This window comes from Copadichromis virginalis, linkage group LG17 (assembly GCF_057382275.1).
Source record: "Copadichromis virginalis isolate Kocher_CV1m ecotype Utaka linkage group LG17, C_Virginalis_male_GT1.1, whole genome shotgun sequence".
NCBI lineage: Eukaryota > Metazoa > Chordata > Actinopteri > Cichliformes > Cichlidae > Copadichromis > Copadichromis virginalis.
Window position 1 is genome coordinate 22,959,479 of NC_140634.1, and position 16,583 is coordinate 22,976,061.

General features: G+C 38.1%; 1 protein-coding gene and 1 long non-coding RNA gene across 3 annotated transcripts; one reads left to right on the forward strand and one right to left on the reverse strand.

The window, feature by feature from the left end:
- Positions 1-845: 845 nt before the first annotated feature.
- gnsa (glucosamine (N-acetyl)-6-sulfatase a) lies at positions 846-16,326 on the forward strand. Of its 2 annotated transcripts, XM_085436553.1 has the most exons (14): positions 846-1,169; positions 3,863-3,922; positions 5,622-5,828; positions 7,046-7,111; positions 9,085-9,183; positions 9,598-9,765; positions 9,921-10,003; positions 10,629-10,747; positions 11,060-11,163; positions 11,992-12,093; positions 12,372-12,482; positions 12,596-12,706; positions 13,199-13,359; positions 13,738-16,326. In XM_085436553.1, exons 1-14 carry the CDS (start codon positions 999-1,001, stop codon positions 13,811-13,813), a joined length of 1,638 nt encoding a protein of 545 aa, XP_085292679.1. In that variant the 5' UTR covers positions 846-998; the 3' UTR covers positions 13,814-16,326. The 2 variants fall into 2 exon arrangements, with proteins under 2 accessions (XP_085292679.1, XP_085292681.1); XM_085436555.1 differs by lacking the exons at positions 846-1,169; positions 3,863-3,922 and adding an exon at positions 4,066-4,823.
- LOC146689422 (uncharacterized) lies at positions 919-1,755 on the reverse strand. The gene is made up of 2 exons (XR_014915964.1): positions 1,629-1,755; positions 919-1,185 (listed from the first exon to the last, which is right to left on the reverse strand). It is a non-coding gene; the product is annotated as an uncharacterized LOC146689422 (long non-coding RNA).
- Positions 16,327-16,583: the final 257 nt, after the last annotated feature.

Consider the following 16,583-nt stretch of genomic DNA (forward strand, 5'->3'; position numbering starts at 1 on the left):
ATACATTTATTTTAAATAAACAAATAAAGGCTAAAATGAAGTAGATATGAAACATATACTTTTTACCCAAATTTTAATACAAGGCCCATCTTTTAGCAGTGAATCTTTCACAGCTTTCCTTTCATATAAAAATAACTTCAGGTCTTTAGATTTTTCAAAATCCTTGCAATGTGAGTCTAGCTTACAGGAGTTTTGTTTTTGTTTTGTTTTTTTACCTTGGCAAATTTCAATGATCTGTAACTTATATTCATATTCTAACAGCCCAGTGTCACGGTAAAGGATGAAATAAGCATGAAAAAGCACATCTTGTGTTTGTTTAAAAATGTACATTTCTCTTGAGCCTGGTTGATTTTCATGCTAACTGATACAAGAAACATAATAATGCAATCAAAAATATGTCCCAGCAGTGAAATGTATACAACCCAGCCCCAAATGCGGATTTTTAAAAACTCATATGAAACTGTTCTGAATTTTTACGTTTCATAGATTCATAGAAATGTAATAAACATGTGCATTTTTGAAAAGGTGATTTGATTACATAAGAGGTGATCACAAAGAAATCTCTGAATTGACGTCAGCTTGGCATTAGAGTAGAAACTAAATGTTTATCGCAGTCTGGTACGATAAAATCTTTGGCTATATTTTGATTGCTAAGAAGCAAATCTGTTTAAAAAGCGAAGTTAATTGAAGGATTGCTCTTGAATTTTATTTTTTTTTACAGATAGACGAAAGAAAGAAAGAAAGAAAATTAAAGCATAAAATAAAAGCTGTAGTCATGAGGGGCGGGTATACGCCACTGACAGTCACTGGTACACGCCTACAAATCAAATGATACGGGCTTCCGTACACCACGTGGCCAGCAAACAGGGAAGCGTTGAGTCAGGGTTGAGCTCGTACCTGTGTTTTTGCCGTCACGGAGGAGCGGCCTCTCCATTTCACGCTGTTATAAGGCGCAACGTGGATGGTAGAGACACTCTGCTTCAGAAGTTTGTAGCTGGATGAAGAAAATGGGCTCTTTTCGCTGCTCCGGGCCGAAGATGTTCAGCTTTCTCCTGATCTGCGTCACTTTGTGGAGCCACCTAAGCGGGAGCAGCGGGGCCAGCTCTTCCCGGAGACCTAACATCGTTCTGATCCTCACCGACGACCTGGACGTCGCTATCGGGGGTCTGGTCAGTAGGAGCTTATCTGAGAGTCATGACATTGTCTTTTTTTTTAATGACATTAAACCAGATCGGATAAAGCTGACAGCTAACATTCCTGACAGCAAACATCATGCAAGCATCCGACAGAGTCAGCAGGCTTGTCAATCCATCACCACCAATGTTTTTATTATAATTTAAAAAACAAATCTAGAAGAAATGTTTTTAGCCAGCCAGAGGATGTTATGTTTATAAAGACTGGGTCTACGTAAATGAGTTGTTTGTGCTATAATAGCCAGTCTGACAGTAATGGTAATGCATAATAATTACAATAATCCCAAAGTAAACACTTTAAATCTGGTCTGTCAAACAGCACGATCTGATCTCAAGTGGGCTAGGCCCGTTAAACTATTACATGCACATTTATACACATATTTAAAAAGAAAGAAGTGTTATGCTTACAGAAGGTATAAAATGATTTTAACTGACCAGCTTTCATTTCTCCCCACTGGGCTTCCAGGCCCATTAAATCAGGCTTTTACTGGCCCAAAAACGATGCTAAAATAATTAAATTAGCAGTATAGAGCTAGATTAGTTAGCAACTTAAAGTTTTAAAATAAATGTCATGGAGACCAGGTGCGGTAAATGCGGTGCCCTTCTTTAGATTCACCTCTGTAGGTAAGAGTGCGAAAGAAATAACTGCCAAATTTTAAGATCATGCCAGGTTCACACCCCTCTTAAAAATGTGTAGAACATAAGCCATTATTTTAGGTTACATTTACTTTCATTTCATGAGAGATTTGTTTACAAACAGGTAATGAATAGCCCAAGATGTCTTTAAAAAAAGGCAAAATAGACCTGTGATCATGTGACGTGCATTACAGTTTACAGATGGGAAAGGCACAAAACCTCGGCAACAACATTATTTTCCCATCTTTAAATTAAACCAACTGATTTAAAGACACTTTCCGATCATTTTTACCCCTCCATGGTAAATCTGGCATCACTATCACACCAAGAACGGAAAATCTTTTTATTCAGAAATTAGTGTGATTAATGATTTCACTACAATGTTCATATTTTTTTGACCCACTCCTGGTCTTTATGCTGTTTAATGGACACTGCTGTTTAAAAGAGTAAAACATAACTCTGTAAAGTCACTGCGGAAAGTAACTGATGTGAGACAATAATCAAAACAAAAACTGCTGATACATACAAAAAAAAACTTGTAGGTTTTCTTATTTCTCGTTTCATCTGCTGATTCAAACCCACATGTACTCAGACTGATAGCTTGTAGATATGCCATCCAAAAACATTAAACTGCTGTGTTTCGCAGGTTAAATGTTGTTACATCATCAATGAAGGTCAGGAGTTGTTGTGCCTTTATTTCTACTCTTAACCTGTGTGTGTCCAAAAACTCCTGACTACATGTTGATGCTTGACTTTGATCAAATTTACATCACACTGGTGACTTTCAAGCCGCATCTAATATAAAGCTACTGATAGATATTGCCATTACCTAAAGAACAGCTTAATTTAAACATGATGCTAAATTTATGTATAAAATAAAAAATCATAACACATGCTGAGCCTTATTTTTGTCTTTAGTTTGAGTAAAGAGTCCAACTTTAGATTATTTTGTGCTGTTTTGGTACAAATTTTTCAGTTCTGAGTATCTGAACCTAGTATTACACGAATTCACCTTCAGTTGTAGCAGCAGTTATATTACAGAGCCACAGTATGTTAATCCATTTATTTTGTGCTGATTAGTGCACAAAATGCTCAGTGTTTTTCCAGAGGTGTGTAATCTCTGCTCTGTCTGAGACCACAGTCATGTGAAAAAGTGAGGGCACCACATGGAAACCTTTGGTGTTATTGACATCTTTGCACAAGCAAACATGTGGTCTGCTTTCAAACAGGATCTACAGATAAAGGTGAATAGTACAACAATGGATAAAATACTTTGCAGTTGAAAAGACTCTGTCATTGGGATCATGAGGTAATGCTGATTGCCCAGTTTAGCACAGATCATATGGGTGTTTTTCTTGATTGTCCACCAGTCTCAGACATCAGTTTGCTGACACTTTTGACAGATTTTGGTGGTTTTAATTGAAGTACTTCCTGTTTTATATAGTCCTAAAGCATTTCAGTTAATTAATCATGTCATAAACCTCAATTTCTCCTTCTGAGCCAATCCCCAATGTACATGCACAAGTCTGCTTTGGGCTTCTTGGAGACTTTGTCAGTTTTCTGACAGCACTTTTTGAGGATTTAGTGTTAGAGCTGAAGCATTTCTTCAAATTGTTTCGAAATTTTTTTTTAATCCTTTGATAACAAGTGTTTTTTAAACCCTAAGAGAGATCCAGTCATCGGCATTTAATCTGAAATCCTTGATTATAATTTCATAAATGGGAAGATGTGATGAATGTACGTTTACTTACTTTTCCAGTGTTGCTGTTCCAATGCTGAACTAAACTTTGTGTTATTTATTATAGCATTTCACCCTCTGAAAGCACTGTTTCAAATAGATCAAATATTTGCTGGTCTAAAAAAAAAAAAAAAAGCCGTTTCTATGACAGCGGCCTTCTCAATAGGACAAAAACTACATCCTGTTATTGCTGATGGCCAAAAAGCAAACAAAGAGTTTAAGTGCAGGTAATTTAATTAATGTCAGCGCATATAAATAAATAAATAAATAAATATAAAATGTGTTTTCCTTTCAGAATCCACTGAACAAGACGAAAAAACTCATTGGTGACGCAGGGATGACCTTCACAAACGCAGTAAGTATAGCCTGCCTACTAGGGCTGGGCGATATGACCCAAAATTCATATCTCGATATTTTTTAGCTGGATGGCGATATAAGATATATATCTCGATTTTTTTTTTTTTTTTTTTTTTTTTTTTTTTTTTTTTTTTAAAGCCATAAGTTAAGAACAAAAAGAGAGTTCTTAGTCACACTGTGTCCCAGATGTCACACGGGCACTTTTATTTACATACAGCGTAGATGTACATGAAGAAATTACTCAAAAATAAATTATCAGCATTTATTAAATAATCATGGTCCATAAATAAAAGAAAACAATGTTGTTTTTGTGCATAACAAAAAGCTCACAATTGTGCAGTCAAAATGTAAACTAATAGACGCTGAGCATAATAACAAAGACAGATTTCACAGCTGCACCACGTCTCTGAACAGGTGCCATTTGTGGTCCTTATACACACACAGTACGTATCACTCCGCGAGGCTCCTCCTCGGTAGCCGTAATCCTCCGACAATCTATCAAGCGGTGCAGCTCCGTAGCTTAGCAAAGTCATATTAAAACATTTTTTGACAGATTGCTGAGCGCTGTGTACCACATAAAATCGGTTCGCGGTCAGTAAGCACAACCAGAATTCATACATAAGGCGCACTGTCGATTTATGAGAAAATGAAAGGATTTTAGGCCGTGCAGCCCCTCCGGGCTGCATGTCGTTAGCGCGGTTAGCTCGTTAGCACGTTGACGCCGTCCAGCCCCACGCACGGTAACTCGCTAACGGAGATTTTCCGCTTTCATCTTGTCATTGCCTGCAGGTGAAGCTATGGGGGAGGCGGAGTTGTGTTCAGTGAAGGAGAGGCGAGGCCGAGTAACGTTGCGTAGAGACAAAAGTGGACGAGAGAGAGGCAAACCTGCGGCTCCACAAGTATAATTATAACGTAACATAGACTATATCGATATAAACGATATTGTCACATCTTATATCTCGTATGAAAATATATCTATATTTTTAAAAAAAAACTCGATATATCGCCCAGCCCTACTGCCTACATGTTCCTCTTGTCATCAGCATAGACTGTATATCAAAGATGGACTTAGCTACTGTAATATCACCCATTTGATTTGTGAAATCTTTTGAAACCTGAGATCGTAGCTTCACGGCACAAATGCAGGAAGGACCAGGTTTTAAAAAACAAAAAAAACAGATATGCTACATGCTAATGCAGCAAGCTCCTAATCACAAGGTAGCTTAACCCTAAAGTAAACCCTGTTTTATGGTTCTTTTGGACACTAAATAGGACCATAAAATTTCAAATAACCATATGAATATAAAGTGAGACTTGACTTGACCAACTGGGACCATAAATTTATTGAGAAAGTGTTTAAGGTAATAAATTAATCAAGTAGGGAAAAAAAATTCTCGCCCACTTCTATATAACTTCTTTTTGCAATCAGAGGAGTCGCCCCCTGCTGGCCATTAGAAAGAACGACATTTTAAGACATTTTGCGCTAGCTTTACTTTTCAGACCCAACATTTTGTACATCTTTTATATACAGCTTTCAGGGACTATTAAGTGTATCGTTTTAGCCCTGCTTTGCGTCTGTACATTATTTTGTAGCATTATCTAAAATGACTTTACATAAAAGCTGCATGTAGAGAATCACAAGTCAAATATAATTAAAGAAAATCCTTTCAGTTTCGTCTCGCGTCTTTTTCCCTCAGTTTGTTGCCAGCCCGCTCTGCTGCCCCAGTCGTGCCAGCATCTTGACGGGGAAATACCCCCACAACCACCACGTCATCAACAACACCTTGGATGGAAACTGTAGCAGCAAAGCCTGGCAGAAGAGCGAGGAGCCGCACACCTTCCCCGCCTTACTGAAGGCCTCCGCTGGCTACCAGACATTCTTTGCTGGGAAATATCTCAACCAGGTGAGTGTCTCTTTTTTGCCAGAATCGGTGACTTGCCTTTAGTAAGAGGTTGTCCCCCTTTGTTCTTGTACTGCGCTGTTATCTGAAGAATGAAGGAGCTAAAAAATAATTTGTTGGTGTAATTAAATGGAATTGAAAAACACAGAATATTCTTTTTTTGTTTGTTTTTAACCACTACATTTCCAGAAAATTAGCTAATTACAGTTGTTTACAGTACTTAAAATGTGGAAACGTACAGTGTCATTTATCTCTTGTCCTGTAAAATTAGTTATGCACTACTTAAGTTTACTTAAAATATAATTATGTGTTTTTCTTTTCTATAAAATAACTTGGGTTATCCAATATCTAAAATTACTTGCATTATATTTTATTTAATTTTTCCTGTATGAACCAGATTTGTTGCCTCTTTTTCTAGTATACCTCTCTCTGAGTAGGTAAACTTTGTACATAAATATCATTATATTGTAATTTCAAATAAAATATATTGAAGTTTTAAATCGTATGCATGTGTCAGAGATGCATAAAAGTGAGGCATCTTTACTGCATTGTTCAGGAGACTGTCAGTAGATGTGCAGTCATACGATCTATCATCTGAGGGTGAAGGTTACATCTCCCCTTGTGATTAACAGATGGTCAAATAGAGAACCAGAACGTCCTGTTTGTTAGGATGTTTAAAGTGTCACCAAAAAAGCCACTTGGGCCTGTTTTGCTACTTCTCCTTTTCACTCTGTCTTTGAGCATTTATGTACCAGAAAATGAAAGAACATTTTCAAACTGGATTGAGCAGGTCGAGTCCTGCAGAATAAACACGGCATGATTCACGTCATTGTACAGTCGCATACATCAGGTAGATCAATGTCACACAGTGTGGCTCGCAGGGAATTTGGAAGATAACTAAAAATCTTGCAAATGTCTCTACATGGAAATCAGCTGTGATGTCATTTATGTTTCAAATAAATAAATGATTTTCAACAAAATGTATTTCAACAAAAAATTAAACTTTTACACTTAAATTTTGTTTAAATACTGTTTTGCTGAGCAAATCGATCCTGTCTGAAAGGTGGAAATCTTTTTGAAACGTGGCGGTGAGGTCTGAAATGGAAACCATGAAGAACATATGCGTTTATATGTCGTGCTCATCTATTTTTTTTGCAGGGTAATTCTCTTCATCTCGTCATGCAGAACTGCACATACTCAACATTTATGCTATTTTGCAGTATGGGCACTCGGAAGCTGGTGGAGTGGAGCACATTCCTCCAGGTTGGAGTTACTGGGTCGGGCTGGTAAGTCTGAATGTTCACATTATTTGCTTTTATAGATCATGGACCAGTTTTAGAGCTTACCTTATTGTCGGAGACAGTCATGCAACTATAATCTCAAAACGATACCATTTCAAGTTGGACTGACTCCACAAGTTTCTGAGAAACTCAAATTCCTGTGGTCTGAGGAACATTTGGCCCTCTTTGTCTTTAGAGGTCTTATAAACCTAAGGGTTAAACTCCAGAGTAAAGAAACAGCCGTGTATTTGAGCTGTCATGTTTCACTGCAGCATCATTTTGCCTTGTGTTCGTCTGCTCTTCTATTACTGCTTTTATTCCTCAGCATTTTTCTTAGACAATCCAAAGTGTCTGTGGCTTCGCTGCTTCTTCTGAGAACTTGTTTAGAGACTCGGCTGCCGTTTTCTATTAGCAAATTCTGCATCTGCGATAAAGCTGCTCGTCTGTCTCTGTGAACAGTGATTGATGTATTGATCGTCACATGATGTGGTCATTTTGGGCGTCTGCCTGTTGATGCTATCAATCAAACTGAGTTTATTTAGTTCAACATCTGAGTTAAATGCTGCTCCAAAGGAAAATTCAGCTCCTGGAAATGAAGGCTTGTTTAAATCCTAAAACCATCATGTTTACTGCGAATTTCCCTGAAAAGTTAGGATTAAATCTGTCAGAAGAGAAGTCATTTACAAAGCATCTTATCCCTTAATTCCTAAGGTGCAAACCTTAACTGTTAATGCCGGGGAGAAGGACATATAAGAGTTTTAGATGTAGTACCATGGGAGCGTATCGAATTAACTCTCTATTTCCTCACTTGAAAGGAAAGAGTAGCAAAGTGCAGTTTGTATTCTGCGGTTAATGATCTTCTTCAGCTTCAGATGGTCTGCGCAGTACAACCAATGTAGTTCTTTCCCTGCTACTGATGGGAAATAGGACAAGTTCAGTATCAGAAAATTGGTCAGAAAATTGAGCATTATGTGTAATTTTTAAATCTCCATGACTTTGCAATAGAGATCTTGACTCAGCTGGTTGTATTTAGGTTATTCTTTATTAAAGCGAGGTTGCAGAATGTCTGTCTCACTTTTATCACCATCTTGACACACAAAAGTTGTTTGTTTTTTATCCATATTTTTCTTTGTTTTATTATTTCCATGAGTTCCCAGTTCATATTTAATGTTGCAAAAATGTGTATTTCTGATTAAATCAGATCTGATATGAAGCTACCTCACACACCACTGTGAAATGTAGGCAGTCATGTGGCTAAATAAGGAGACAGACTAATAAAAAGGCTAAAGTTAGATTTGTGTGGATTTACAGAAGGTCTCTAACTGGTTTGCAGAAGTCAGAGGTCACGTCCAGACTGCCGTGCAGACTGGTTTATCTTCACTGTCACTGGATGAACAAACACAGATTAGAGCCGTGGTCCAAAGAGCGAGACTCATGCGATTTATATGATTTTGGCAGTTTAAGCCAATAATCCTTCTGGCGCTGCACCAGAGTCACTATCACTATGCTTTGAGGGAACTTTTAACAATATGTTTCCATGAACTGCAGCTCGTCTCTGATCATTGGTGACTTCATGTGATCAGCTGTGAGCAACAGTTGTAAGTGCTGTTTTTAAGAAAAATAATTAAATTTTAGTCAGTGCGAAAGAGGACTTTTTTTCTGAACCCTGAAGGTTTCCAGGTTTCTTAACCCTAACCCCCGTGCATGGTTCAAAAATAAATATCAGGCTTTTTATATTGACTTCTTAAAATTCACTTCAGCTTCTTAGACCAAGATTATATAGATACATACATATAATACACACCTGGAAATGATTTCTTCCACTAGGTGTTTTATTCTGTGTGATTTAAGGCTGGGAAATCTGAAATGAAGAGGATGGTACATGTGCTTACGTAATAATTTGCAGTTCTTTACACATGATCCGAGTGGCTCTTTAAACCTGAAGTGTTTTACAGAGTCGTGTCGTTTGTGTTTTCCAGGATAAAAACTCTAAATACTACAACTACACACTATCAGTGAATGGGAAGGCTCAGAAGCACGGAGCCGACTACAGCAAAGATTACCTGACAGATCTACTGGTGAGAGACCTTTGATATGACTGCACACCGTCCTTTACTTCATTTATATAGCCACAAATGTAAAGCATCCTTATCTTGTTACTTTAAAGACAGTTTTTGGTTCACACTTCCATTTTTAGGGACAAAATAGAAAAGACAGAATTCATGTCTGCTTGATAAATTACCGTAAAGGTTTTTGGGTGAAACCCCCCCCCCCCCCCCCCCCCCCTAGATTTTAAGAGAGAGGGCTCTACTCCGCTTTTTTTTTTGTTATGTTTGACTTAATATAATGTCAGAGAAAAAGAGGTAACTTCTTTTATATTGTTGGTAAGACCAACAGTCTGACAGAGAGACAGCCATGTACAATGATGTAAGGGTCACATGCAGAAATGATCAGCGATCAAAGGCTCTGATCACTCTCTTCCTCGTTCTCAGGCCAACATGTCTCTAGACTTCCTCCAGTATAAAACCAGCTACCAGCCGTTCTTCATGATGGTGTCCACGCCGGCCCCCCACTCCCCCTGGACGGCAGCACCTCAGTACCAGAAACGCTTCAACAACACCAAAGCTCCCCGAGATCCCAACTTCAACGTCCACGGGAAGGTAGAATTTATTTTTTTTTAAAGTTCTTGCTGAATTTCGCTGGTTCCAAAGTAAGATGGAAGAAAGCGCTCTGTTAATAAGTTCTGTTGGGTTACATCAGTCTCTACGCTAAAGAGGACCTTGCTAATCATGATCACTTTCATTTCTCCCCTCAGGACAAACACTGGTTGATCAGACAGGCTAAAACTCCCATGTCAAACTCCTCCATTCGGTTTCTGGATGATGCCTTCAGGGGACGGTCAGTCGCTTCACCTCCTCACCTTCCTCTTTCTTTGCTCCACTTCCTTATTTCCTTTTTGAAACATCCTCCTCAGCTCCTTACCAGACCACTGCTTTCTGTCACCTTTCACATCCTCCTAATTCTCCTCCTTTCTTTTCACCTTCAGGTCTTAACATAGTTTCCCACAGATTTAGCTTGTTTTTGCAGCAGTGTGTGTGCAGCTCCTTTCTGGCCACCAGCTTTCTTAAATGAGTCAATATTAATTTAAAAATACCATTTATACGTTTCTCCACTGTAAATATTTTATTGGCCAAGTTTTTTCTGACATGAAATATAATCAGCTGCTTCATCCCCGAGTCTGTCATCCTTTGCTTGGACTCCACCATCACATTGTGCTTTACAGCCTCGATGAGCCTGGTGTAGTGGCCCAGAGAACACCTCTTAGTTTGTGCTATAGCCGACCAATGACAAGAAAACAGTCCTACAAAGGGTCAGCAAATCATCCAGAATGCAGCTACGAGGCTTCAGTTCAATTCAATTTTATTTCTACAGCACCAAATCACAACGACAGTCGACTTAGGCACTTTATACTGTAAGGTAGACCCTTACAGACCACTCATTCCCGGTTTACCTCGTCCTACAGGTGGCAAACGTTACTGTCAGTGGACGACCTGGTGGAGAAAATAGTGAAGAGGTTGGAGGTCAGAGGTGAACTGAACAATACCTACATCTTCTTTACTTCTGATAATGGATATCACACAGGTATGTCTGTGCGAGCGCTTTTTGTTTTTTATTTCAACATCTACAGTTTTTCAGAGGATAGTTTAACATTCACAAGGTTTTTAGTGTGGTAGGGTTTGGTTAGCTCTCACTGCTAATTGTTTCCCACCCTTTTATACCTCCAAAGGTTTAAAACATGAGAAACAAAACTGCTTTAAAATTGTCAGTACTGTTGAAAATGTGGCCAAATCTCAGTCACAACCTAAAAGTGACGTCTCAGATGATAAGAAGTGCGTGAGACTTGTTTTTTGGATGCAGAGTAAAGAAAATGAAAGGACTCTGTTCCTGTTTCAGGTCAGTTCTCTCTCCCAGTGGATAAAAGGCAGCTGTATGAGTTTGACATCAGAGTTCCTCTCATGGTCAGAGGACCAAATATCAAACCCAACCAGACCAGCCAGGTACACACACACACACACACACACGAAAGATGAGATGCCCTTGCTCTCTAATCAATATTTAGTATTTATCATTATTCACTGATCCTCTATTAATACAGTTACTGTTGAAATCATATTCTCTGTCTATATTATAATCTTATAACCTCTGACATATTTAAGGAAATGGTTCCAGTATAGGTTTTTTTTAAAGCGTTACTATCATAAAAATTAAACGGATGCTATATTCTTTCAAGATCCAGGCCAGTGTTTAAGTTTCCATTCACTTTAAGTTATCTATAACTCCCTCACAGATCACTGCATTCTGTTTTTGTTTGCATTTTACACATATTTAGTTTATTTTGGACATCGGGGTGTAAACTGAGAGCTAAAAACTGAAACAATTAACATCATATCACCAGAAACTCAGTGGAACCACCCACAATCCAGAAAGTTTGAGAACATTTGCAGTTACTTCTACCTGCATATGTTTTGGCTGAATATTATTATCCTTGTTGCTGGTAGAAAACATTGACTTTAATTGATGTTTCACACTTTGTTGCCATTGATGTTTTTGGTATTAGTTCTTGGTTAAATAAAGTAAAAGTAATAAAGCAGTAAATATTAGTCACCTATGTGTTATAAATAAATGCATATCCTGTTTTTATCTTGTTAGTGGATTTATATTCAGTGTAGCAGCATGAGCCCTCCTGTTGGTCCCAAAAAGAGGAAAAGCAGCAAAGAGAGGAAAAAAATCTACTTTGAACAGATGCACAGGATCTGTGTTTAGAGATGGTGCATCCATTTTGCTGGCCACATTTGTTGGATTGAGTGTTTCTTTTGTCTTTCCAGATGTTGGTAGCGAACGTTGACCTTGGCCCGACCATCCTGGACATCGCCGGGTACAACGTCAACAAGACCCAAATGGACGGCATGTCGTTTCTGCCAATTATGGTGAGAAAACTAAGCTTGTGTTCTGCTTTTGTTGTCTATAATACAAGGTAAAGGAGACGGTTGAATATTAATATGCTTAGTCAGACCCAAGTACACAAATAAATCCTTTTATTTGTAGATATTTTTACATCATCAAATGTTGATCAATTGCCACATCAACACATTACTAATAATATAATAAGAGGTAAATGACAACTTATCAACAAAACTCAGTAACGATTATTAGGTAACAAAATAAATTTAAAGTCACACTTGTTCATATCTGTGTGTGTCACCAGGAGGGGAAGATGAACGGCAGCAGTTGGAGAACAGACATCCTGGTGGAGTACGAAGGCGAGGGCAGGAACAAGTCGGACCCTGCCTGCCCGCTACTGGGTCCCGGAGTGTCGGTATGGAAACAGGGATGAAGTAAAACTTTGTTGTTGTTGTGGGTTGTTTTGTTTTTTGGGGTTTTTCAGCGGCACCAAAAATTAAACACCAATAACAAACGTTTTTTCTATAGGAGTGTTTCCCAGACTGTGTGTGTGAGGACTCTTACAACAACACTTACGCCTGTGTGCGCACCATCGCCCGCTCTTCCAACCTGCAGTACTGCGAATTTGATGACAATGAGGTATAGTATTGTATTTATTTGCTTTTGATTTTCAGTCTTTAGCAATTTGTCAAGCTAGCCAGCTAACATTTGTATTCAAATGTTATTTTTGTTGGCACTAATGTTAGGCAAGATGGCTACGATTAGCTGTGCAACTTAGCTGTGCTGCATTAATCTGGTGACGGTTAGTTCATAAAGCTGAACTAACCAAAAGTGCTCCTTTTTATATTTTTGTGTAAGAAGGTGAGCACATATCCTTAATATAGAAATCAGTCAAGCAACTGGGACAGTTGGGAATGTCTCACTTTTAAGTTAACATCTGTTGCAGCGCTAGTGATAAAAGAGGATTTACCATGTGAAAAATGCTTCGTATAGCACGTTTAAAAGCGCTGTGTGCAGGTTTTGAAAGTCTTTGATTTGCTGGCATCTAGTGGTCAAATCGAGAATGGCATGTCCTTGAGTTTCTTCAGTTTTGAATCATTAGCATATTTCACAGATGTCTATGTTCTGTAGGTTTTCGTAGAAGTCTACAACGTGACTGCAGACCCGTACCAGCTGACCAACATTGCAAAAACCATTGACAAGGAAGTCCTGGAGAAGATGAACCACCGGCTGATGATGCTGCAGTCCTGCTCCGCACAGTCATGTCGGACACCCGGCGTGTACGATCCGAGGTCTGTTCAGCAAAAATCTGCATTTTATCTTTTTTTTTTTTTTTAAATCAATAAAATTATATGTAAATTCTCTCACACTTTTGGGAATTTAAATGTTTATCCCGTGCATTCACTTTTTTCTAAACTATTTAAATCATGGCTATTGTATAAATACACAATTACTGTGTACTTTTCAGTATTTTTCATGTAATGAGTTGTGATTTCTTGATAAATACCTTGAAAATAAAAATATCCTGTTACTCAAGAGTTCTATTTAAGTCAGCAATTAGTTTTTAATTAATTAATTACATTTTTTTTTACCTTTCTAGTAAAGTTTTCCAGGCTCTATTAACACACAAGCATTAATTATTCTACCCTGTGATATTTTCCTCCCCTCAGGTATAAATTTGACCCACGGCAAATGTTTACCAGCCACAGCTGGAGGCTCAGCAGACTCAGGCAGACAGTGAAGTAGGAAGACTGCGAAGGATGTGGGGAAGCTGGGGAAGAAAGGCTGCGTTGAGTGATGTATTCAGCCTTTCCTGATGTTGTTGCCTTGTTGTCGGGCCTCCTGAGCCAGTCTCTTTGTAAGATGAGGATGGAGAAGGGATCAGGTGGGGGTCATATTATGGCGCTGCTGGAAGATAGGAGGCCCACCTTTTAAACTGTCTGTTTGGACTGCTTTTCAATTATTTTGTCAGTAGGTGTGAAAGAGAGCCAGATTATTCAGAACTGATTTACACGAGGCAAGCCATGAATTAAAACCCTGTTTTCATATAAGCCTTACTTTGCACTGAACATATCACTTTAATTCCTTTCAACTACTCACTCTTCTAAATGTTTAATTTATGGTTGAACACTTGAATTTATCAGAGAAAGCTACAGAGCCCTTACTTTCCCATTAGGTGTGACTGTTTTTCCCCCCCTTATCTCATGCACTCATTTTAAATTTTACTATAAATTCACTTATATGACTTTGCTCACTGTGAGTGGCATAAACTGCAGTTCCTCTAATGGCCACTTGAGGGTGGCTTCAAAAGTGAGGCAGTCCCAATAGATTCCCCATGTTAAAATGTCAAACTTAGCACTAGAAATAAACACATTTACAGGCTGCTACAAAAAGCAGTTCTGGTCTTTACCGTTAATCTAACTCTTCATAACAACTGTAAGGTAGTTTAATTTAAAAATAACCCATTTATTTTAGTTATATTATGGTATAAGGATTATATGATCAGGCCCTCTTTAACTGGTGGATGCCAGCATAGATTTACTTCAGGTACTTTGAGTAACTAAACCAGAATTTCAACTTTATTTTTAATGCCTTTGTTCATTGTAGTTGTTTGACAAATAATGTGACCTGCTGTGTAGTTAATGATACAAAAGTCTGTCCAAGAAGTTTCTACTCCAATTTTAGTTGTTGTTGTTTTGGGGTTTGTTTTCTTTTTTTATTTTGCACCAATTAGTAAACTTGTTTCTATTCAAAGCAGTAATCTAATCAATGGAGCCATCTGCGTAAAACTAGAAAACAGACTAGACAGTATTTTTTTTTTTCCTTACAATATTTCCCCTGAGTAAAAACAAGTGCTGACGTTAGCTGAAAACTTTGGTCTTTGGACTGGAGGATGAACCTATCTTGCAAACCACTACCTAACACCGTAAAACTTTCTTAGGTCAAACTAAAACTTTTTTAGCAGATTTTTCTCCGTTATACTACAGCTGTATGCATTCATTACAGACACGTAGGAGTTTATAATAAATAATCCTGTGCGCACGATAAGGAAATGGCACCTTAAGGGACTCTAGGGGCTCTGCAGAAAGTTGTACTTGAAATACTTCGGCAAATACAAGCTCTAAACTGCAAACAAGGCTCCACTTTAAGATTTTCGTAAACAGTTCATGTATTCAGGTTAATTTTATCAGGTTTAGAGCAAAGTTCTCAGAGCAAAAGAGGTTCCTCTGACAGGCCGAAACAAATAGATCTTACAATTATTTAGCAAGTAAATTTTAAATTATCAGAATTATACGACTGATTAATCAACTCAAGTTCAAGCCACAGTCACATTACCCTCTCAAGTTGCCCTGCACATCCTCCTGTGATGAAGGTAGCAAACAAAATTTGATCATTTCAGTCTCCCAGGTTTTATATGGTAACTCTAACACGATCCCCCTTCCCAATTTAGCACAATGTCCAAGATAAACGACGAGTGTTTGTTTTTGAGAGATTACACAAAACAAAAAACTTTTAATTTTAATTAATAAGGGTTTTTTAAAATTAAAAATAAGAGTTTGCTGACATTATTCTGCCGACCCCTCAATTAAACTCCGATTGAATCCTTGGCACAAGACGAGATATGCCACAGGTTGCCAAAAATAGGAGGACAGCAAGTCAGATGTAGCAACAGTACAGAGCATCCTGTAATCTTTCAAAATAAAAGACCGTGCACCAAACAACCCTTCCAAAACCATCCTAGTGGGGAAAAGATGGAGCAAAACTACATTTCTGATGCACTTCTCAAACTTGAGACACACAAATTCATGGCCTACGTGAACTGAAAACATTGTGCTGATGTTCAAACTTGTAAAATTTATGTTCAGTAAGATGTGTGCAGATCACTCTGAGGTGGAAACCTCAGAGGGAAAATGCTAAACATCTGTTTTTAAAACAGACTGCATGTCATGTTGACTGAGAACCGAAAAGACTTTCCCATGTTCTACTGTCTTGTTACTCTTTAATAATATTATTGTGTTCATGTATTGCCTCTTGCTCTGTATTCAAAAAACTGGACTGAATTCACGTGATCATCGAAATCCTCCACTGGACTGTTTTGCCGCCTCCCCCATACAACTGATCACTGATCGTATCTTGGACTCACTGATGCACTTTCCGCTCTGTCAGAACAGTTCAGTCGTTTTGGCACCCTTGAGTAGTTTTTGATTATGTATTTTTGGCTTGTGTTTTTGTCCAAATAAAGATCTATTCTAAAGCAATCACGTTCTGCTTCAGTTTTTCACTTTAAAAAGGTCCCAAAGTGTCCCACACTGCCTGAAATATTTATTAAATTACATTTCTGACCTGCCTCAGTCCTACTGTCATTCAATCACTGCAGTTAATAGCATTAGCTGTGATCCTGCATGTTACCAGAAATAACATCGTTAGTGACATCATACAGAGCCAAGAATAGAAAAAACTGTCTGAAACAGCATTTAGAGCTGTGTAAAGCCCAAGCTTTTGGCTCACAGGGATT